Source organism: Lepus europaeus, chromosome 10, assembly GCF_033115175.1.
Source record: "Lepus europaeus isolate LE1 chromosome 10, mLepTim1.pri, whole genome shotgun sequence".
Classification (NCBI taxonomy): domain Eukaryota; kingdom Metazoa; phylum Chordata; class Mammalia; order Lagomorpha; family Leporidae; genus Lepus; species Lepus europaeus.
In genome coordinates, this window is record NC_084836.1 from 69,784,322 (window position 1) to 69,806,094 (window position 21,773).

General features: G+C 49.8%; 2 protein-coding genes across 5 annotated transcripts in view; both read left to right on the plus strand.

The window, feature by feature from the left end:
- DIP2B (disco interacting protein 2 homolog B) overlaps nt 1–4,352 on the plus strand; it is a 240,773-nt gene extending 236,421 nt beyond the window's left edge. For all 3 annotated transcript variants that reach the window (XM_062203679.1, XM_062203677.1, XM_062203678.1), the window contains one exon: nt 1,445–4,352. In XM_062203679.1, the coding sequence (XP_062059663.1) occupies nt 1,445–1,697 (253 nt within the window). In that variant the 3' untranslated portion in view covers nt 1,698–4,352. The remainder of the gene's footprint in view (nt 1–1,444) is intronic.
- Nucleotides 4,353–13,135: 8,783 nt separating this feature from the next.
- Nucleotides 13,136–21,773, plus strand: part of ATF1 (activating transcription factor 1) — a 65,140-nt gene continuing 56,502 nt past the window's right edge. The window contains exon 1 of one of the 2 annotated variants that reach the window (XM_062203681.1): nt 13,136–13,388. The gene's annotated coding sequence lies outside the window, so the exon portion shown is untranslated. The remainder of the gene's footprint in view (nt 13,389–21,773) is intronic. The other variant, XM_062203680.1, reaches the window with a different exon arrangement.

Below are 21,773 nucleotides of genomic sequence, written 5' to 3' on the forward strand. Positions count from 1 at the left end.
TTATTTATTTGAAAGGCAGAGTTACAGAGAGGCAGAGAGGGAGAGAGAGGTCTTCCATCCACTGGTTCACGCCCCACATGGCTACAATGGCCGGAGCTGGAGCTGCACCGATCCAAAGCCAGGAGCTTCTTCTGGGTCTCCCACATGGGTGCAGGGGCCCAAGCACTTGAGCCATCTTCTACTGCTTTCCCAGGCCATAACAGAGAGCTGGATTGGAAGTGAAGCAGCCGGGACTCGAACCAGCACCCATATGGGATGCTGGCACTGCAGTCAGCAGCTTTACCTGCTCTGCCAGAGTGCCTGCCAGAGAATGTGGTTTTTTTGTTTTTTTGTTTTTTTTTTTTGACAGGCAGCGTGGACAGGGAGAGACAGAGAGAAAGGTCTTCCGTTGCCATTGGTTTACCCTCCAATGGCCGCCGCGGCTGGCACACTGCAGCCGGCTGATCCGAAGGCAGGAGCCAGGTGCTTCTCCTGGTCTCCCATGGGGTGCAGGGCCCAAGCACTTGGGCCATCCTCCACTGCACTCCCTGGCCATAGCAGAGAGCTGGCCTGGAAGAGGGGCAACCGGGACAGAATCCGGCGCCCCGACCGGGACTAGAACCCGGTGTGCTGGCGCCGCTAGGCAGAGGATTAGCCTGTTGAGCCACGGCGCTGGCAGAATGTGTTTTTTTAAAGTAATTTAACAGTGCACCTCACAAATCAAGCCATACCTTGTAACCCAGTTCACCACAAGGCAACCTTTCACCCTGTGGCACTGTCACACAATGAACAGACACTTGTATGGGATACTAATAACTCATATGAAATCAGATTCCTACCAGTTGGATTTATGGTTATTCCTAGCTGCTCCCTGCTAATGTACCTGAGAAGGCTGTGGCTGGTGGTTGGACCCTTGCACCCATGTGGGAGACTCGGATGGAGTTCCTGGCTCCGGGTTTGCGGCCATTTGGGGAGTGAATTAGCAAATGGGAAATATCTCTCTCTCTGATGTCCTACTTTTCAAATAAATAATAAAACAAATTTGTTTAAAAAAATAAAAGCTAAAGGAAAAGCGAATTGATAGAAAGACAACTTGGGTGTTTCAGAGGTTTCCAGAATGCTGTAGCTAGCCTGCGTGTCAGGAAAGCCAGCAGGAGCCATAGCCCTCACTGATTGCAGCCACGTGGGCATCCGCTTCATTTTCTCTCTGCTCCTCCCTAAAGTGCCATTCTCTGTACTCTGCTACACCATGACTTTCAGAGCCACGTGTCCTAAGTTCAAGTGAGCCGCTGACAACTCTCAGTAACACTTCCGAGCCAGTGGAAGGCTGCAGTGGCTCAGTCAGGTGCGATCCCCAGGACAAGGCCACACTCCCAGGAGGGTGACAGGTCCAAGAGAGAAGGTAGCTGTCGGGACGGATGGGTGAGCGTAGCCACACGTTGACCGCATGTCCTTAACATTCCAGTGCCGTGTTCACGTGGACCAACCTGCTTGTCGTGGTCGTGGAGCTGTGTGGTTCTGAGCAGGAGGCCCTGGATCTGGTTCCCCTGGTGACCAACGTGGTGCTGGAAGAGCATTACCTCATCGTGGGCGTGGTGGTGGTGGTGGACCCGGGGGTCATCCCCATCAACTCCCGAGGAGAGAAGCAGCGGATGCACCTCCGCGACAGCTTCCTGGCTGACCAGCTGGACCCCATCTACGTGGCGTACAACATGTAGCCAGCTGGCGGGGCCCATGGGGACCCGGGGCAGGGAGTCGGTTTCCACCCGAGGGGAAGTCGGCTACGGTGGCTGCGCTGGCTCCTCCGTCTCATCCCGTGGACTCCGCGCACAGGGGACTTGCGTAGTGGCAAACGGCAGCGCCAGACGGGCGCACAGCGAGGACGTACATGTGGCGTTGTTCTCATCTTGTTGTACATACTTATATTTTTATCTAATGCCGTTTTAGACTTTTGTAAGGGAGTTTACTGCATTCACGCGAAGGGGTAGTCGGAGTTACAGTTCCCGCTCTGTACTGTATTTTGCCATTTTACTGTAGCTAGACATTCTGCGGGTTGGTTAACCTGAAACTACTCAGCTTTCAGGCAAGTCACAAGCGAATGCGATAACCCACTGGACATGAGAGTTACTTTATAGATGTAACTCTCGACTGCTAACCATTCTGACCAGTATTCTAAAGATGTAAATAAGAATACCAAATACCATAACTCAGCTAAAGAATTGGCTTGTATGATTACAACAACCAAGTAGGACCATTCTGCTTTGAGAGAATTTCAGTACTCTCTCAGTGTAGTGTAACTGATTACGTGACTAAGCGCAAACTGTTTGCAGGTTTCACTGCACATCATTGTACGTCCTCGTTGGCTGGTGTGTTTTAGAAACTAAAGCTGCCTACATTTGTTGTTAAAGCTTGCATTCCCAGAATCAGCTTAAGCTTCTAAGAATTCAGCCTGTTTTAGTAAGCTGAAAATCTCAGTTTAAAAATCAAAATGTTCAGAACAAGCAACGATTCATCAGATCCCACCGTGTTCTGGCCCCAATGTCGAAACTGTCATTAAGCTTTCCAGTGACTGCGTAAGAAGCTAGCTTTTCCCCCTTCTCCAGGCCCGCTGGAAGCTGTAGCTACAGCGTATCCACACAGCTTCTCTTTTCCAAAAACCGCAGAGTGTCCTCTGTTCTCCAGGTCACAAGGGCAGGGAGTCTGAAACCCAGAATGAAAGGCTGGGAAGGCAGTGGGATCAGCTGTCACACAGAACCGCAAGGCCGCACGACGCACGTCTCAGAACTTAGCAGTGTGGGCTGTCAGGATCGCCAGGCCTCTGCTGAGACGGGGGAAGTCTGGGGTATGCAAGAAGCTCTGGAGAAGCAACCATGGCGCCCGGGCCCAGCAGACCAAGGTACGGCACTGGCCCCAGCCTCTGGCTCAGTGTCCTGCCTTGGCTCTGATACTTCATATATTTGAATATAGTTGAATTTTATTATTTTTTTCTTACAGAAATATTTTTTAAAACTTAAAAAAAAAAAGCTCAAAAGTGAAAAGAATTAACTTGTTAGATCAGAATGGTTCTCTTTGACCTACTCTGGTCTGTTGTGTAAATATTTATTTAGACTATTTTAATAATACATATTATTTACCCCACTGTAACATCATGTAAACTAAGTATGTTTTTAAGCAATTTTTAAGACTTGTAATTACCCTGCAAATAGGTTTATAATGCAATGACCAGACCCTTTGCCATGGCAGCCTTCCCCGGCTGCCTTCACACAGTCTCATGCCTTATGGCCACTTCATGACTCCCTTCCCACGATCCTCTTTTCCTCCTAATCCAGTCTCCACAAGGGGCAGACATTAAGACATTTTCCCAGTTCCAGGTCTCTTTTTCAGCATTTTAGAATGGAATTAACTTACACACTATGAGGAATGTACAGGGAAAAAAAAAAAAGCACTTACATGGGGACAAGTGAGAAATCCCAGTGTCTATAAACAATGGTTTGATTTGCAGAGAGCAGCCTGGAAAGTAATTTTCTGAAAGCAATTTTTAATGAGTCACTCAGCAAAGCAGGGGATCCTGAGGATCAAGAGGTTCTCGCTCATCATCACCAAGGTCTGAGGAAGAGTTGCAGATTCTGTCCCCTGGGCAACTTGGGGGTAGGCACCCAGAGATGCACCATCCACCATAATACTATGGGAGCCATGCCTGCAAGTGCAGACTTTCCAGTAACCACCTTTTTAGATGTAAAGAGAAACAGGTGATAATGGTATTAATATATTTTATTTAACCCAGTGTCAAAAATATTATTTCCACATAAAGTCATTATAAAAATTATTAATGAGATATTTTGCATTCTTTTTTTTTAAATGTATATAGTAAGTCTTTGAAACCCAGCATCAGCTTTTCAACTTGACCTCTCCATAGTTCAGATCTTCAGAAGCCAGATGCCACAGTGGCCGCCATGTTGGAAAGCACAGTTCTGCACTCGTTCCTTCAAGAGACTCCACTGTCTCAGATAGTGGCCAGTTCCCTGCTGCTTGGGGGCTGGCACCTAATTTTACAGTTCCTCATTGGTCTTTATATTTTTTGCTATTGGTTTTGCATGTTCCCTTAAGCCAAAATGTGCTAGTGCAAGAAAGCTGGGACCTGTTCTTGGCCAGCTTCACCCGTTACTCTGGTGGGAGAGGACAGCACGGGCATTAGCTCAGATGGGGCTTGTACAGTTCTAAGGCCCTCTCTGTTGACCCCCAACTTGGCTGGGAAATCCATGCTCTTGCCCTTTCTACTAAGTGGAACCCTTGTGGTAGAACTGATTCTTAAGGCAGCCCAGAAGGCTATTGTCGGTTTAAAATAAAATTAAAAAAAAAACAAACAAAAAACAGCCTTTCTATTCCTCTGGAACAGGTTCTGTCTCTGAGTTTTTTTATGCCTGTGGGAAAAAGAAACAAAATGAACTGCAAGCCTCCATCTCTGTCAAGAGAAATCCGTTGGTCCACGAGCTTCTGAACCCTTGCTGACTCAGCAGCAGTGACCGAATGGATCTGGAAGGGACTGCCTCAGCCTCAGGAAAATTCCTAGGCCCTGGGACTTCCCAGAGCTGCACCAGTGCTGTCCCTGGCTCCCTGAGCCCAGGGTGGCCTGCAGCCTGCAGCTGGCCCTGCTTCTCAGAGGGCCTGAGCTTCCCCTCTGTAGCTGTGCCGCCTGCCTCAGTCATCTGGGTGTGTCTCCCTCAGCCGCTGGGCAATGCTTGCTTAATGCTTTTGTTGAATCAACAAAGGGCCTGAGGCCTTAGCTGTTTGTTTAAGGTCTCTGTCCCAGGCATGGTGCTCAATATTTTGGCCAAATAAGTTACTTTCCTTGAATATCCAGGAATCTTTTAGACTAAAGCAATGAGGAGTTATCACCTCACCCTCAAACTCCAATATGATCTATGCCTTAGTGGTTGTTCTTGTTGTCTGCTTTGATATAAAAGCGAGAGTATTTGGAGAAAGAAGCTGCAGTACTCCAAATACACAATAGGCCTTTGTCTGTCATTCCTACATTTCTGGTTTAGGTGTATGTAAATGGGCTGTGTTATTTGTCCAGAGAAAGAGATTGTAAAGATACAAGAATAATTTTTTAGTCCTAAATGCCGTTTTGTTTACTTTCTGTCAAGATACTTACCCTTGTCGAATTCAAACTACAGTACTGTGTAATTATGTATAAAGTTTTTTTTTTTTATTTATTTGAAATTAGACTAGATACACACTTTTAAATTTAACATCTGGCTGGACAGTGTTCTATTAACTCATTGAATGTGTTTCCTTTGTCTTGTGTTAATAAATATTGATGCCTGATTGTGTTTAATCCTTCACATGTTGGGAGGGGGCTGGGGAACTGATCAAGTTTAAATTTAACTATGACAACAGCCAGGATAGGGGCCTCCATTGTGGCGCTGTGGGTTAAGCCACTGCCTGCAACATTCTGCTTCAGCCCCAGCTGCTCCATTTCCAATGTGCCTGGGAAGGCAGTGGAAGGGGGCCCTGCACCCACAAGGGAGACGCAGATGAAGTTCCGAGCTCCAGGCCTTGGCCTGGCCTAGCCCTGGCCATTGCAGCCATTTGGAGTGAACCAGCAGATAGAAGATGTCATGATACTTCATTTGCTTTTCCATTTACTGGCTTCAATTGCCACTTGAATTGTGCATGTTCTTAAACATTTTTCACTTAACATGTATTCAGTGCCTGCCTGATGAGTAGGCACAATGCAGTGTGGTAAGAGCTTCGACTGAAGAGAAACCGCTGCCCTTAAGGAGAGACCAGACAATCACAATGTCATATTAAAAAGATTAAAAGCAGTGATGGACTGAGAGCAGATACGGGTACCCAATCCAGTGGTGAGGGAGTGAGGTGCTGGAGGAGCAGCATCTGAACGCAGTTTTGACAGGTGAGACAACCAGCTCAGATTAAGACAACAGGAAGGCGGACTTACCCATTGTGAGAACTACAGTTCATTGTTAGTCCTGCTGTGGTTTGAATGTGCATAGCTTTCCCAAATTCTTACATTGGAACCTAAGACCCAATGTGATAGTTGAAGATAAGGGCCCTTCCGGGAGATCATTAAGTCATGGATGTGTTAGTGCCCTCGTGGAAGGGCTGGAGGCAACAGCGGGGTCCTTTTGCCCTTTGCCATTCAAGGACACAGTGCTTGTTGCCTCTGGAGCTGCCAGCACCCGGTCTGTTTCCCAGCCTCCATGACTGCGAGCCAAGCAGCTACATTGCCCAGCTCTGGTGTTTTGCACAGAAGGAATAAGATGCAGGGGCTCCCAGCGTGGCGGCTGCGTTCTGAAAGGGGGCAACCTGAAAGGTAACGTGTTAAGCTCCAAGCTTCTCATCCACTCTCAAAGGCATGCACAGCATTCCAGGGGAGAGGATTCTGCCTCCTGAGGGGAGGGAGTGGCAAAGTCGATTGCAAAGAGCAAGAATTCTTTAACTGATAAAGTAGGGCTATGATGTCAAAATACCCATGGTGATGTTTCAGAGGCACCCCCATGAAAGGGACAGGTGGGGATGCTCGCTTTATCCCTGTCTCATAGTAGCCAGAACAGTGAGATTACAGCCAGCAGAGTAGGGGACTGGATACAAAAGAACCAATACAATTTAGAAGCGATATGATAGTCTTGCATAGAAAGAGGATCTGTACTTCCCAACACCAGTTTGGTGAGATTACTGAAAACAAGATACACGTGAGGAGGCCAGCGCCCTGGCTCACTTGGTTAATCCTCCACCTGTGGCGCCGCCATCCCTTATGGGCACTGGGTTCTAGTCCCGGTTGCTCCTCTTCCAGTCCAGCTCTCTGCTGTGGCCTGGAAAGGCAGTGGAGGATGGCCCAAGTGTTTGGGCCCCTCCACCCGCCTAGAGAACCAGGAGGCAGCACCTGGCTCCTGGCTTCGGATCAGTGCAGTAGAGGCCATTTGGAGGGGTGAACCAACGGAAGGGAGACCTTTCTGTCTCTGGGTCTATACCTGCCTGTCAAAAAAAAAAAAAAAAAAAAAAAAAAACATGAAAAATCAACAGTATCAAGTCTTCCTAAAAGCAGAGTAACTTGACCAGATTTGTACAAAATATCTCTAAATTGCCCAAAAGCAGAAGCTGGGGAGTGATTGCTTTTGAAAGACAAAAATGCAAGCAAGGGCGAAGCGCTGTGGCTTAGTGGGTAAAGCCATTGCATCCCATATGGGTGCCGGTTCGAGTCCTGGCTGTTCCACTTCTGATCCAGCTCTCTGCTGTGGCCTGGGAAAGCAGCAGAAGGTGGCCCAAGTCCTTGGGCCCCTGCACCCACATGGGAGACCTGGAAGAAGCTCCTGGCCTCGAATTGGCTCAGCTCCGGCCGATGCAGCCATTTGGGGAATGAACCAGTGGATGGAAGACCTCTCTCTCTCTCTCTCTCTCCTCTCTCTCACTGTGCCTTTCAAATAAATAAGTTTTTTAAAAATGACAAAATACAACAGGGGACATTTGTGTTCACAACTTTTTTTTTGAGGACGTCTCCTTACATCCAAGCAGTTTGAGTGATGGAAGCCATAGCCTTAAGGTGTACCAGGGAAGGGTTCCAGATCAGCCATGCAGCCAGGTAACCAAGGGGAAAAGATGATGAGACAGAGTCCCAGACAGCAGAAACCGCCAAGCTTGCTTATTGAATTGATCTGTGTCCTTGGCCAATAGCTAAATTATGTGAGGAAAATCCCAGAGGCTGGCGGGAAAAAAATCTGGAAGCTAGCTCCTGGCTCCTGGCTTCAGATCAGCACAGCTCCGGCCTTTGTGGCCAATTGGGGAGTGAACCAGCGGATAGAAGACCTCCCTCTTCCTCTCCCTCAAATAAATAAAGCAACCACTTGGGATGTACACATCCCGTATCAGAGTGCTAGTTCAAGTACTGGCTCCTCTGCATCCAATCCAGCTTCCTGCTAATGTCCCTGCCACCCACACTGTAGACCTGGATGGAGCTTCAGGCTTCAGTGTGGCCCAGCCCCAGCTGCTGCAGGGACTTGGGGAGGGAATGAGCAGGTGGAAGACCTCTCCCTCTCCCTTTTTCTTTATCCCTCCCTCCTTTTGTCACTTTTTTTGGGTACAGATTTATTTATTTATTTGCAAGGGAAACACACACACACACACACAAATAAATCTTCCATCTGCTGGTTCAATTCCCAGATGGCTGCAATGCCAGAGCTGAGCCAGGCTGAAGCCAGGGGCCAGGAACTTCATCCGGGTTTCCCATGTGGGTGGCAGGGCCCAGGTACTTGGGTCATCTGCTGCTTTTTCTAGGTGCATCAGCAGGGAACTGGATTGGAAGAGAAGCAGCTGGAACTAGAATTTACGCCCATATGTGACGCTGGTGTCACAGGCAGCAGCTTTACCCTTCTTTTTTTCAAATAAATATATTTTAAAAAAAGGGGCCGGCGCTGTGGCTTAACAGGCTAATCCTCCGCCTTGCGGCGCCACTACACCGGGTTCTAGTCCCGGTTGGGGCGCCGGATTCTATCCCGGTTGCCCCTCTTCCAGGCCAGCTCTCTGCTGTGGCCCGGGAAGGCAGTAGAGGATGGCCCAAGTCCTTGGGCCCTGTACCCACATGGGAGACCAGGAGAAACACCTGGCTCCTGGCTTCGGATCAGCGAGATACGCCGGCCGCAGCAGCCATTGGAGGGTGAACCAACAGCAAAAAGGAAGACCTTTCTCTCTGTCTCTCTCTCTCACTATCCACTCTGCCTGTCAAAAAAAAAACAAAACAAAACTGATGGTCATTATTAGAATTGTCAAAAAGAAAAAGAAAAAAAGAAAAAAAATTTTTTAAAAATACACTTGATCTTAGCCAAAAGGCCGAGAAGCGATAAAAAATTTTTTAAAAATAAAAAATAAAAAAAAGGAAAGTCTGAAACATTAGGTACATTCATCTAAAGAGAGACTAATTTTTGGCCCAAATCAAATTTCCCTGGGGAAGACGCTGCTGGCCCCAGCTTTGAGATCGGATGCCTGCTGCTGGTGAGATACAGATGACTGAGAAATTCCCATAGAGGAGAAGGATCGGTGCGGAGCCCCAACGTGATCCAGTCCCCAAGGGCCTCACAGACTAGTTTTATGGGTTTAATTCAAATTCAGATGACATGCATGACATGCAGCAGCAAAGCAGCCATCCTGAAATAGTGTGATTGGACTTCGCACTGACAAGGTTGGAAGGGGTGGTCCCTTTCCTGACTGTCACAAAGAGTTGTAGCTGACACCCTTAAGAGACAGGTTAACAAGAGAAAAGCATAACAGATTGATTTGCCCAGTTTTATAGGACACAGGATTCTTCAGATTGAAGACCCCCAGCTCCAGGCTGAATTATCCTTTTTTTTTTTTTTTTAAGATTTATTTATTTGAAAGCCAGAGTTACACACAGAAGGAGAGGCAGTGAGAGTATGAGAGAGACACAGAGAGGTTTTCCATCTGCTGATTCACTCCCCAGTTGGCCGCAGTGGCCAGAGCTGCACTGATCCGAAGCCAGGAGCCAGGAGCTTCCTCTGGGTCTCCCAGGGGGGTGCAGGGGCCCAAGGACTTGGCCATCTTCCACTGCTTTCCCAGGCCACAGCAGAGAGCTGGATCAGAAGAGGAGCAGCCAGGACTTGAATTAGGGATGCTGGCACTGTAGGCAGTGGCATTATCTGCTATGCCACAATGGCAGCCCCAAATTACCCATTTTTATCTTAAGTTTGATGCAGCAGGGACAGCCATGTAGAAATGTGGAACAAAGCAGGAGTGAGCTAATGGGTGGGGATGCCCCGCAAGGCCTGTCTGTCCAGATTCTTCTTAGCCCCTCGGTCTCATTGCTTCCTCCCAGGTATGGGGCAAGACCTGTCTGGAATGACGACAGTCATAATTTCTTCACGGTCAACTTTTACAAAGAATAGTAGGGGGAAGACAAAAATAGTATTTTTAGGTTTCACAACTGGCTTTGGGGGCAGGGGGATCTGTTTCTATAATCTGGGGAAGGAGGAATTCTAGTTTCCACACAGCTTACCTGGGGAGGAACGGAGGGGACAGAGCAAGGCAGGGGAAGGCTTAGAGAGAAATTTTGCTTTGGAGTATCCTTTTTTTGGGGTGCAACAATATAACCGTTGCATGTACTTAGGACCTGTCCTGGGTAAGGTTTACTGTGTGTGTTTCCCCTTGAGTATCACAAGACATAAGCACAAAAACACTCTGTAGTCCACAAAGCTTACATCTATCAGCTTCAAATACTTTCTGTCTTTTGAGAAGTAGGCTCTAAAGTCACCCGCTTGGGCTCATGTCTCTTTCTTTCTTTCTTTCTTTCTTTCTTTTTTTCTTTCTTTCTTTCTTTTTTAATTTATTTATTTGAAAATCAGAGCTACACAGAGAGAGAAGGAGAGGCAAGAGAGAAACAGAGAGGTCTTCCATCTGCTGGTTCACTCCCTAGTTGGCTGCAACGGCCGGAGCTGTGCTGATCTGAAGCCAGGAGCCAGGAGCTTCCTCCTGGTCTCCCAGGGGGGTGCAGGGGCCCAAGGACTTGGGCCATCTTCTGCTGCTTTCCCAGGCCACAGCAGAGAGCTGGATCAGAAGTGGAGCAGCTGGGGTTTGAACCCGCACCCATAGGATGCCGGCGCTGCAGACCAGGGCTTTAACCCACTACGCCACAGTGCTGGCCCCAGTGCTTACTCTAATTTGACATGTTTCAAACTCATTCAATCTACATGATTATATGAGAAGGGCAGCACCATCAAAACATTTTCATTTTAATCTTTCTAAATGGAAAAAAGGGGGCCGAAAGGACCAAAGTCGTGCCACCCTGGGCTGGCCAACTTTGTGGGTGCTGTGGTGCAACTGACATCAGAGTGCCTGGCTCAAGTTCTGGCTCCTTCCCTTCCAATCCAGCCTCCGGGTACCGTGCACCTTGGGAGCCAGCAGACGACGACTGGAGGCCCTCCGCTCACACGGAGACCTCATGGGGTTCAGGGCTCCAGGCTTCAGCCTGGCTCAGCCCTGGTTATTCTGGGCATTTGGGAAGTGAATCAGTGGTTGGAAGACCTTTGTCACTCTGCCTTTCAAATAAAATTAAACATTAAAAAAATAATTACTTTTGGGAGCAGGCATGTAGTCCAGCAGTTAGGATGCCTACAGCTCACCCTGCAGCACCTGGGTTTGAGTCCTGCTCCAGCCCCTGTCTTCAGCGTGGTGCTATCACGCGCCCTGCGAAGCAGCAGTGGCTTCTTGCCACCCTCATGGGAGACCCAGACTCTGTCCCTGGCTCCCAGTTCTGGCATTGTGAGCATTTGCGCAGTAAATCAGTGGCTAGGAGCTCCCTCCCTCCATCTTGACTCTTGAAAGAAATTAAAAAAAAATTTTTCCCCGAAAGATTAACTTATTTGAAAGGCAGAGTAAGAGAGACAGAATTGAGAGTTGAGCTTCCATCTGCTGGTTCACTCCCAAAATGACTCTAACATTTGCATCTGGGCCAGGCTGAAGCCAGGAGCTATAAACTCCATCTAGTCTCCTACAGGGGCAGCAGGGACTCAATACTTTATTTCTTTTCTTTTTTTCAATACTTTAATTATCTGCTGCTTCCCTTATATATCCAAATGGCCGCGACGGCGAGGGTCGGGCCAAGTTGACACTAGGGACCTGGAACTCCATCCTGGTCTCCCACATGGGTGGCAGAGGCCCAAGTATTTGGACCATCTTCCTCTGAGTTTCCAGGCACGTTAGCAGGGAGCTAGACTGGAAGTGGAATAGCCGGGACCCGAACCCACTTTGCCGCAGTGCTGTTTCCTAGACCAACATATAATTTTTTAAATTTGTGTTTGAGTCAGAGGAAGACTTGGCTTACTTCACTTCCTCAATGCCCCACAGCTGGGGCTGGGCCACGCCCACAGTCTGTCATGGGGGTGCCAAGGACCTAAATGCTGGAGTCCTCAGCTGCTACCTGCCAGGGTGCAGGAAGCCAGAATGAGGAGTAGGATTCAGACCCAGGCCCCCTAATGCTGGCTCCCAGTTCTAGCTTCTGATTGTAAACAGCATTTGCTGAGTGAATGACAGCAGCCAAGAGTGCCTGGCAGAGTAACTCTTGACAGTATCCAGCAGGCAGGAGGCAGAGGAGGGCCTCTGGGCCCCAGGTTTGGACTCTGCAGCCTTTGGGACGTGGGCAAGTGTTTTCAGAGATGAAGCCAGTGGTAGTGTTCCAGCTTTGACAGCTGGTCCGTCTTGTATGCTGGGCTGGCTTATCGAGCTCACCATGTAGGAGCTGTTAACTGGCACCACAATGGGTGTGAACTCTAAGAGCCCGCGGGACTGTGTGCCAGTTTTAGCTTCTTCTTGTGCTGGGCACCTGGAGGAGCTCAAAAGTCAACTTGCGTCATTCTACGATCTGACAGCACCGTTCTTCGCCTGTATGTAAGTTTCTCTACCTTAAAGTGTCTTATGTTAGAACAAAAACAGGGTGGGTAAAGCTGTCCCCTGCAGAAGCGGCATCCCATATGGGCGCTGGTTCTAGTCCCAGCTGCTCCACTTCCGATCCAGCTCTCTGCTATGGCCTGGGAAAGCAGCAGAAGGTGGCCCAAGTCCTTGGGCCCCTGCACCCACGTGGGAGACCTGGAGGAAGCTCCTGGCTCCTGGCTCCGGATTGACAAAGCTCTGGCCATCTGGGGAGTGAACCAGCATATGGGAGACCTCTCTCTCTCTCTCTGCCTCTCAAATAAATAAATCTCTAAAAAAAAAAAAAAAAAACCCTAGACGACGGGATAAAATTTTGTTCTATGACAGCGCATGTCCCTTCGTGGGTTAAAGGACACAACGCAAGGCTAAAGTAACCGGCAGCAAGCAAACAGGCGCTTCAAAGGTGCAGGTGCAGGTCCGAGTCAGGGGGTGACCGCCGCCGCAACCCCGAGCACGCAGTCGCCCAGTGTGCTAACCAAAGACAAAACAAAACAAAACAAAACAAAAAAACAAACAAAAACCCGCCCGCGAGCAGCTTAGCGACCGCGGCTCCCGACCGCGCAACGCCCACGCCGCGGCTTGGAGGGCCCAAGATGGCGGCGCGGCGCGTCACGTGAGACGCGATGACGCAGGACGGCGGCCGGCACGGAGCCCCGCCCCGCTTCGCCCCCCACGCACTTCCACCCTCCGCGGCGCCCCTCCCGCTCCCGCCCCTGGCCCGGAGTCGAGATCATGCCGCCCGTGGCGGCCCCGAGTGCCGCGGACACGGTCGCCTAGGACTGCGGGGCCGTTCGGCGACACCGCGTCTCCCCGCCCCGCCTGGCCCTCGAGGAGGGGGAGAGCGCGCGAGGAGGGGGTGGGGAAGTGGGCAGTGAACTCGGCTCCATCTGGGAGGGGTGTGTGTGGGGGAGTGGAAGTTCCCGCCCCGGACTGCGGCGAGGCGGCAGCCACAGGTAAGTGGGGGGCGGGGGTGGGGCCTCGGCGCCCCCCGGCCCCGGGCGGCGGGGCGCGCGGGCGGCGGGGGAGGGGCGCGGCGGAAGGGGGTGGGGCCGCCCGTCGTCCTGGCCCCCCCACCCGGCCCGGTGCGCTTCCGGTGCCCTCCGCCGCCGTCCCCGCTCGTCGGCTGCCCTAAGCCCAAGTCGGAGCCGCAGGCTTGCCCGCGGCCTGCCGGGACAGCCCGGCCTTGGCCTTGACCTCCGCGCGGTTCCCTCGGAGCTGCTGTGGGGAGGGGGGTCCCGGAGGGCTGGGGAAGACCCTCGGGGCGGCCCCGGCGTGGGTTTCCCACCGCGGAGCGTCGGCGTTTGCACGCCTCAGCCGCTTCCACCGCCTCACGCGTCTGAACTGGGAGGCTGTTGGCTTGTCTGGTGGCGCGAGCCGTGCGAGAGCGCGGGGCTAAGAATAGTGGAGCGGGAGCGAGCGCGCGCCCGGAAGGCTTCCCAGGCTATTTTCAGCCTCTCCGCTGGGCCGTCCTCACCTGGGATCGAGAGGAAGGACGGGCCCGGGGCGCGAAGGCCCGTGCCCCTCAGAAACACGCGTGCGTGCGGCTCCCGGGCCGACAGGTCCTCGAGAGCCTGCGCTCGCGTCCGGGTCTGGGGTCCCGGCGCGCGGCGTGCGTGGTGGCCCCCGCGCGTGGGTCGGCGCGGTGTCGCGGCGTGGCCGGCAGGCGGCGCTCCCCACCGCACAGGCCTTGCCCCCCCCGACCCCATCACGCTCCTTATTTATGTTGAATTTCCAACTGCAGCGTGGGATGTGGCTGGCTCTGCAGGCTTTCCCGTGCCCGCGTCGCCCCGTGTCTGAAAGCCAGGGGGAAGTCCTGCTTTAATCCTTGCCGCATCCCTTTTGTCTTTCACTCCCTCTGTTTCCGGTATTGAGGCAGAAAACCGGGCCGCTTGCAATACTGGGACAGGTGCCATGGGGTGAACGGGTTGTCGTTGCTGGGGTTCTACAGCCCCAAGGCTGTTGACCAGGCTGGGGAAGTTTGGGGAAATAGTTCAGAAGCAGGCCAGGTGAAGAAGCCGCAGCGTAGGGTTTCTGGCAGAGGGAGAAGCGTTTCTGGCGTCCAGGAAAGGCAAGGCGGGCGCACCGGAGAGATGAAAGAGATCCTGACCGATAGGAGCAGCTCTGCGGGAGACAGGGAGCAGGAGACAGGGTCGCAGTGACTTCGTTCATTGATACTACTCTGGGTCTCCTGGGCCCGCGCATTCGCTGCGTTCCCAGCATTCCCGTGATACAGGCTCCGAACCCCCGGGGGCCTGCAGCATTCCCCAGCCTCATTAGAAACGTGTGCAGGCCGCAGGGACAGCTTTAGGGAAAGGGTGACTGGAGCGGAGAGAAGCTCGCTCTGAGGCTTTTCCTGGAAGAGGGGCCATGTGGAAGGGAAAAAACAGGACTTTGGAGTAAACCAGTTCTGGCCTCAGGTCTCGCGTTCATGTCTTAAAGTGAGAGCCACACTACCTGACAATTTCTTTGAGGCTCAATTTATACATTGCTAGAATAGGAATCAGGAGATGACATTAAAAAGCTTAGTTTACTGCCTAGGTTATAATGTTTCTTTCTGGCCATTTTTTAAAGAAAGCTTTTATTTAATGAATACAAATTACATAGGTACAGCTTTTGGAATATAGCGATTCTTCCCCCCCCCCCCCCCATACCCGCCCTCCTACCCGTACTCCCATCCCACCTCCTACTCCCTCTCCCATCCCAGTCTTCATTAAGATTCATTTTAATTATCTTTATATACAGCAGATCAACTCTATACTGAGTAAAGATTTCAACAGTCTGCACCCACACAGACACACAAAGTATAAAGTACTGTTTGAAGAGTAGTTGTACCATTAATTCACATAGTACAGCTCATTAAGGACAGAGGTCCTACATGGGGAGCAAGTACACAGTGACTCCCGTTGTTGATTTAACAATTGACACTCTTATTTGTGACGTCAGCGATCACCCCAGGCTCTTGGCTCTTGTCGTGAGCTGCCAAGGCTATGGAAGCCTTGCCATTTTTTTTTTTTTTTAAAGATGTTCCGCCTTCCCTTTCGTTGTCTATGCGAGTAAGATCATAGACTGCCTCCATTTCTGATCCCCAGTTCATTCCCATTGTTGGCACTTCCCTTGGGATTTGATTGTGCCCCCACTTACACATGCTGCCTAGGGCTTTATTTTTATAGAAAACACACACACATTTATTTATTTATTTTTCTTTATTTATAAACTTATTTCAGAGTTAGACAGTGAGAGAGAGAGACAGAAAGGTCTTTCTTTTCCGTTGGTTCACCCCCCAAATGGCCACTATGGCCGGAGCTGCGCCGATCCGAAGCAAGGAGCCAGGTGCGTCTCCTGGTCTCCCATGTGGGTGCAGGGCCCAATCACTTGGGCCATCCTCCACTGCCTTCCCCAGGCCACAGCAGAGAGCTGGACTGGAAGAGGAGCAACCGGGACTAGAACCCGGCACCGCAGGCGGAGGATTAACCAAGTGAGCCATGGCGCTGGCCCCAACAAAATTTATTATATTAAACCTTTTTTTTTTTTTTAATTGATTTACTTGAAAGAGTTACAGAGAGGCAGAAAAAGAGACAGAGATCTTCCATCTGCTGGTTCACTCCCTAAATGGCTGCAACAGCCGGAGCTGTGCCGATCCAAAGCTGGGAGCCAGGAGCTTCTTTGGGGTCTCCCACGCAGATGCAGGGGCCCAAGAACTTGGGCCATCTTCTACTGCTTTCTCAGGCCATAGTTGAGAGCTGGGTCAGAAGTGGAGCAGCCGGGAGGTGAACCGGCGCCCATATGGGATACTGGCACAGCAGGCAGTGGCTTTACCACAGTGCTGGCCCCTAAGCACTTTTTTTTTTCTTAGAGATTTATTTTTTTTTATTTGAAAGGCAGAGTTACAGAGACAGAGAGAAGAGAATTCTGTCCACTCGTTCGCTCACCAAATGGCTACAACGGCCGGAGCTGGGCTGATCTGAAGCCAGGTGCCAGGAGCTTCTTCCAGGTTTCCCAACTGGGTACAGGAGGCCCAAGTAGTTGGGCCATCTTCTACTGCTTTCCAGGCCATTAGCAAGGAGCTGGAGCAGAAGTTGAGCAGCCTGGACTCAAACTGGCACCCATATGGGATGCTGACACCACAAGCTGAGGCTTACCCTCTCTGCCCAGGCACTGGCCCTAGTAATGATCTTTTTTAAAATTCCTGTTGCTGAGGCTAATGCTGTGGTATTATAGGTTAAGCCTTCACCTGCGGTGCTGGCATCCCAAATGGGTGCCAGTTCGAGTCCAGGCTGCTCAACTTCTGCTCCAGCTCTCTGCTAATGGCCTGGGAAAAGTAGTGGGAGATGGCCCAAATGCTGGGGCTCTTGCCACCCATGTGGGAGACCCGGAAGAAGCTCCTGGATTGGCATAGCTCTGGCCATTGAGGCCATTTGGGGAGTGAAGCAGCGGATGGAAGACCTTTCTTGTCTCTCCCTCTCACTGTAACTCTGTCTCTCAAGTAAATATTTTTTTAAAAATTCCTATTTTCTCATGGTTTCCTGATAGCTAGAAACCTCTCTCTCTCTCTCTCTCTTTAAATATTTATTTTATTATTTGAAAGACAAAGTTACAGAGAGAGGCACAGAGAGAGTGGTCTTCCAACCACTGGTTCACTCCCTAGATGGCCACAACAGCTGGAACTGCACCGATCCGAAGGCAGGAGCCAGGAGCTTCTTCCAGGTCTCCCACGTGGGTGTAGGGGCCCAAGGATTTGGGCCATCCTCCACTGCTTTCCCAGACCACAGCAGAGAGCTGGATTGGAAGAGGGGCAGCCAGGACTCTGTCTGCTACTTCCCGTCATCCATATGGGATGCTGAGGCTTCAGGACAGGGCTTTAACCTGCTGTACCACAGTGCCAGCCCTTAGAATTCTCTTTTTTAAAAGTTATTTTTTTATTGGAAAAGTAGAGTGACACAGAGAGGGGGAGAGACAGAGATTTTTTTTTTTTAAAGATTTATTTATAGAGATTTTTTTTTTTTTAAAAGATTTATTTATTTCAGACCAGAATTAGGGAGAGACAGAGATCTTCCATCCGCCGCTGGTTTACTCCCCAAATGGTTGCAACAGTCTGCACTGGGACAAGTCAGGAGCCAGGAGCTTCTCCTGGGTCTTCCACATGGGTGGCAGGGACCCCAGCATTTGGACCATCTCCCACTACTTTTCTCAGGCCATTAGCAGGGAGCTGGATGGGAAGTGGATCAGCCAGAACATGAACCGGCTCCCATATGGGATGTTGGCGTTGCAGACAGCAATTTTACTTGCTACACCACAGAGTTGGCACAAAGAGAGCGAGCGAGCGAGCGATTAAGAGAGCATGCACGTGCCTGCTTCTGTCTGCTGGTTCACTGCCCACACACCTGCAATAGCTAGGGCTGGTCCATGCTGAGGTCAGGAGCCAGGAACTCAATGCAGGTTTTCTATGTGGGTGACAGGGCTCCAAATACTTGGGCCGTCATCTGCTTTCCCAAACTCGTTAGCAGAGAGCGGAGTCAGAAGGGTAGTTGGAACTCCAGCCAGTGCTCCCATGTGGGATGTAGGCGCCCTGGTGGATGCCGGCCCTGCTGAGGCACAAGGCTCACTCGCACCGAGGGGCATTCTTGCCGAGAACCTTGGCCCTGTGCCTGCAATCTTAATTAAGCAAGAAAGATGTTCATTACACTATTATTTTGTTTGGAAAAGAATATGACGTACATTCCTTTGATATATTATATAGCCTTTAAATATGTTCGTATTTAAAACCTGGAAGGTATTTGTGATGAGTGGAAACGATATAAAGATACAAAATTACCCTTACAGTGTGGTTCTGACTTTCCAAAAACTGGAAATAGAGTGAAGAGACATTTGACAATATTGAGGTTGAGATTTGTCATCCATTTTTCCCCCCCTGTGGTAAATTTTCTGAATTAGGAAAAAGGCTAATGCCACACTTATCATGCTTTTCATTTTTTTTTTATGTGTGTGGGGCAAATTTATTTATTTATTTTCCCCCAAAGGAACCTTTTATTTAAGGAATACACACTTCATGCACTTCTTTTTTCTTTTTTTTTTTTTTTTAAAGATTATTTATTTGAAAGGCAGAGTTACACAGAGAAAGAAGGAGAGGCAGAGAGAGAGAGAGCGGGTGCTCTTCCATCTGCTGGTTTACTCCCTAATTGGCTGCAATGGCTGGAGCTGAACCGATCAGGAGCCAGGAGCTGCTTCTGGGTCTTCCACGTGGATGCAGAGGCCCAAGGACTTGGACCATCTTCTTCTGCTTTCTCAGGTCATAGCAGGGAGCTGGGCTGGATTGGAAGTGGAGCAGCCAGGAGTCAAACCAGCGCCCATATAGGATGCCAGCACTGCAGGCAGCAGCTTTTTCCGCTACGCCACAGCACCGGCCCCAACTTCATGCATTTCATAAATATAACTTTAGGAATATAATAATTTTTCCCACCGCACCTACCCTCCCACCCACACTCCCAACTATCTTCTTCCTCCCTCTTCTAGTTCTAGTCTTATTTTTCACTAAGATCTATTTTCAATTAACTTTATACCCATAAGATTAACTCTATACTAACTAGAGAGTTCAACAAATTGTATGAAAAAAAAAAAAAAAACCTGTTCCTGAACAGTCGAGAAGGCTGTTCAAAGTCATTGCATCTTGAAGTTGATTTCACTTCTTTTTTAAAGCATTCTTTTTTTTTTTTTTTGAGAAAATTAACTTTAAAGAAGAACCCAAGAATGATACTTTTTTTGCAAGCACTTAGACTGATGAAACTTAAGAATATCCTCCACTTAATACACTAAAGTAAATCTTTGAGAACAAGTTTTACTATTAACTCTCATAATACAACTCTAAGGACAGAGGTTGTCCTGCATGGGAAGTTAGTGCACAGTGACTCCTGTTGTTAATTTACAATTAACACTCTTATGTATGACCTCAGTGATCCCCTGAGCTGCCTTGACATGAGCTGCCTAGGCTGTGGAGGCCTTTTAAATCTTTTAAATCTACAGACTCCTGTATTTAGACAAGGCCATAAGCAAAGCAGAAGTTCTCTCCTCCCTTCAGAGAAAAGTACGTCCTCCTTTGATGGCCTGTTCTCTCCACTGGGGTCTCACTCACGGAGATCCTTCATGTAGGACACTTTTTGTGTCTTGGCTTTTCCTTGCCTAAAATGCTCTCTTGGGCTTTTCAGCCAGACCAGAATGCCTTCAGGGTTAATTCTGATGTCAGAGTGCTACTTAAATATGCTTTTCATTTAAAAAATTTACTGATTTATTTGAAAAGCACAGTGATAGAGTGAGATATGGAAATCTCTCTTTTTTTTTTTTCCCTAAGATTCATTTCTCTGAAAAGCAGAGTTAGAGAGCTCAATCTTCATCTGCTGGTTCATTCCCCAAATGGTCACAGTGGCCGGGGCTAGGCCAGGCCAAAGTCAGGAGCCAGGAGCTTGCAACTCCATCTTTTTCTCTCACTTGAGTGGCAGAGACTACTCAAATACATGGCATTGCTGTTTCCTGGCACATTAGCAGGGAGCTGGATGTAGAGTAGAGGAGCTGGACTTGACCAAACTTGAACTGGCACTGAGATACAGGATACACCTTTCCCAAGCAGCTGCATAACTTGGCGCACCACAACACCCACCCCCTTGTTAGTTTTTATTTTATCTGAAAGAGACAGAGTGATCTTCTGTTTGCTGGTTCACTCCTCAGATGCCTGTCTGCAGCAGAGGGTCTGTGCCAGGCCAGCGTTAGGAGCCAGGAACTCAGATTGGCGTCTCCGCTCGTGGTGGTCCAGTCCCAAACACTTGAGCCGTCACCTGCTGCTTCCCAAGGTGTGCATTAGCAGGAAGCTGGAGTAGGAAGCAGAGCCCAGACCCAGACCAGGCACTCTGATATTGGGTGTGGGCATCCCAGCTGGCGTCTTAGTCACTGTGCCAAGTGCTTGCCCTTTGTCATTTTTCAGTGACTGCGAACAATTTCAATCCTGGTCTTGGGGCCAGTGTGTGGCATAGCCGGTGAAGCTGCCACCTGCAGTGCTGCCATGAATCTTGATGTTATCAGTGAATGTTTTCTGATTTCCAAAAAGAAGAGGAATGGACATAGAGGCTTAAACTTGGTTTATTAAGTCAGTGATGTTAAGGAGCAGGTACCTAGTTGCCCTCTCTTTATTTTTTATTATTCGTTTGAAGATTGATTGATTTATTTGAAAGGCAGAGTTGCAGAGAGGCAGAGGCAGGGAGACAAAGAGGCCGTCCATCCTCTGGTTCGCTCCTCAGATGGCCGCAATGGCTGGAGCTGGGCCAATCCAAAGCCAGGAGCCAGGAACTTCTGAGTCTCCCACGTGGGTTCAGGGGCCCATGCACTTGGGCCATCTTCTGCTTTTCTTAGGTGCATTAGCAGGGAGTTGGATCGGAAGTTGAGCCGCTGGGTCACGAACTGGCACCCATATGGGATGCTGGTGCCACAGGTGGAGGCTGGATCCTTTGTTTCTGTATTTTAATATTGGGCCATTCTTTTTGTTGTTGTTAAGATTTATTTTTTAAATTTAGTTGAAAGGCAAAGTTACAGAGAGAGGGAGAGATATTCTGTCCATTGGTTTAGGTCCCAAATGGCCACCACCACTGAGGCAGGGCCAGGCAGAAGCCAGGAGCTTCATCCCAGTCCCACATGGGTGCAGGGGCTCAAGCACTTGGTTCATCCTCCACTGCTTTCCCAGGCACATTAGCAGGGAGCTGGATCAGAAGTGGAGTAGCCAGGACTCAAACTGACCACCCATATGGGATGCTGGCGTTGTAGGAGGCGGCTTTTAACCCGCTGTTCCACAATGCCTGGCTCAATGTTAGCTGTTCTAGTGGTTGTGAAAAGATGCCTTACTGTGACTTTTGTTTGCATTTTCCTAATTTATTTTTTTATTTTTGACAGGCAGAGTGGACAGTGAGAGAGAGACAGAGAGAAAGGTCTTCCTTTTTGCCATTGGTTCACCCTCCAATGGCCGCTGCGGTAGGCGCGCTGCGGCCGGCGCACCGCGCTGATCCGATGGCAGGAGCTAGGTGCTTCTCCTGGTCTCCCATGGGGTGCAGGGCCCAAGGACTTGGGCCATCCTCCACTGCACTCCCTGGCCACAGCAGAGAGCTGGCCTGGAAGAGGGGCGACCGGGACTAGAACCCGGTGTGCCGGCGCCGCAAGGCAGAGGATTAGCCTAGTGAGCCGCAGCGCTGGCCTGCATTTTCCTAATTATTAGTGATGTTGAACATCTTCTTAGGCTTGCTGGCCAGCCCTCTCTCTCTTTTTTTTTTATCTTTGCATATAACCATAAAAACCTCAAATTGTAT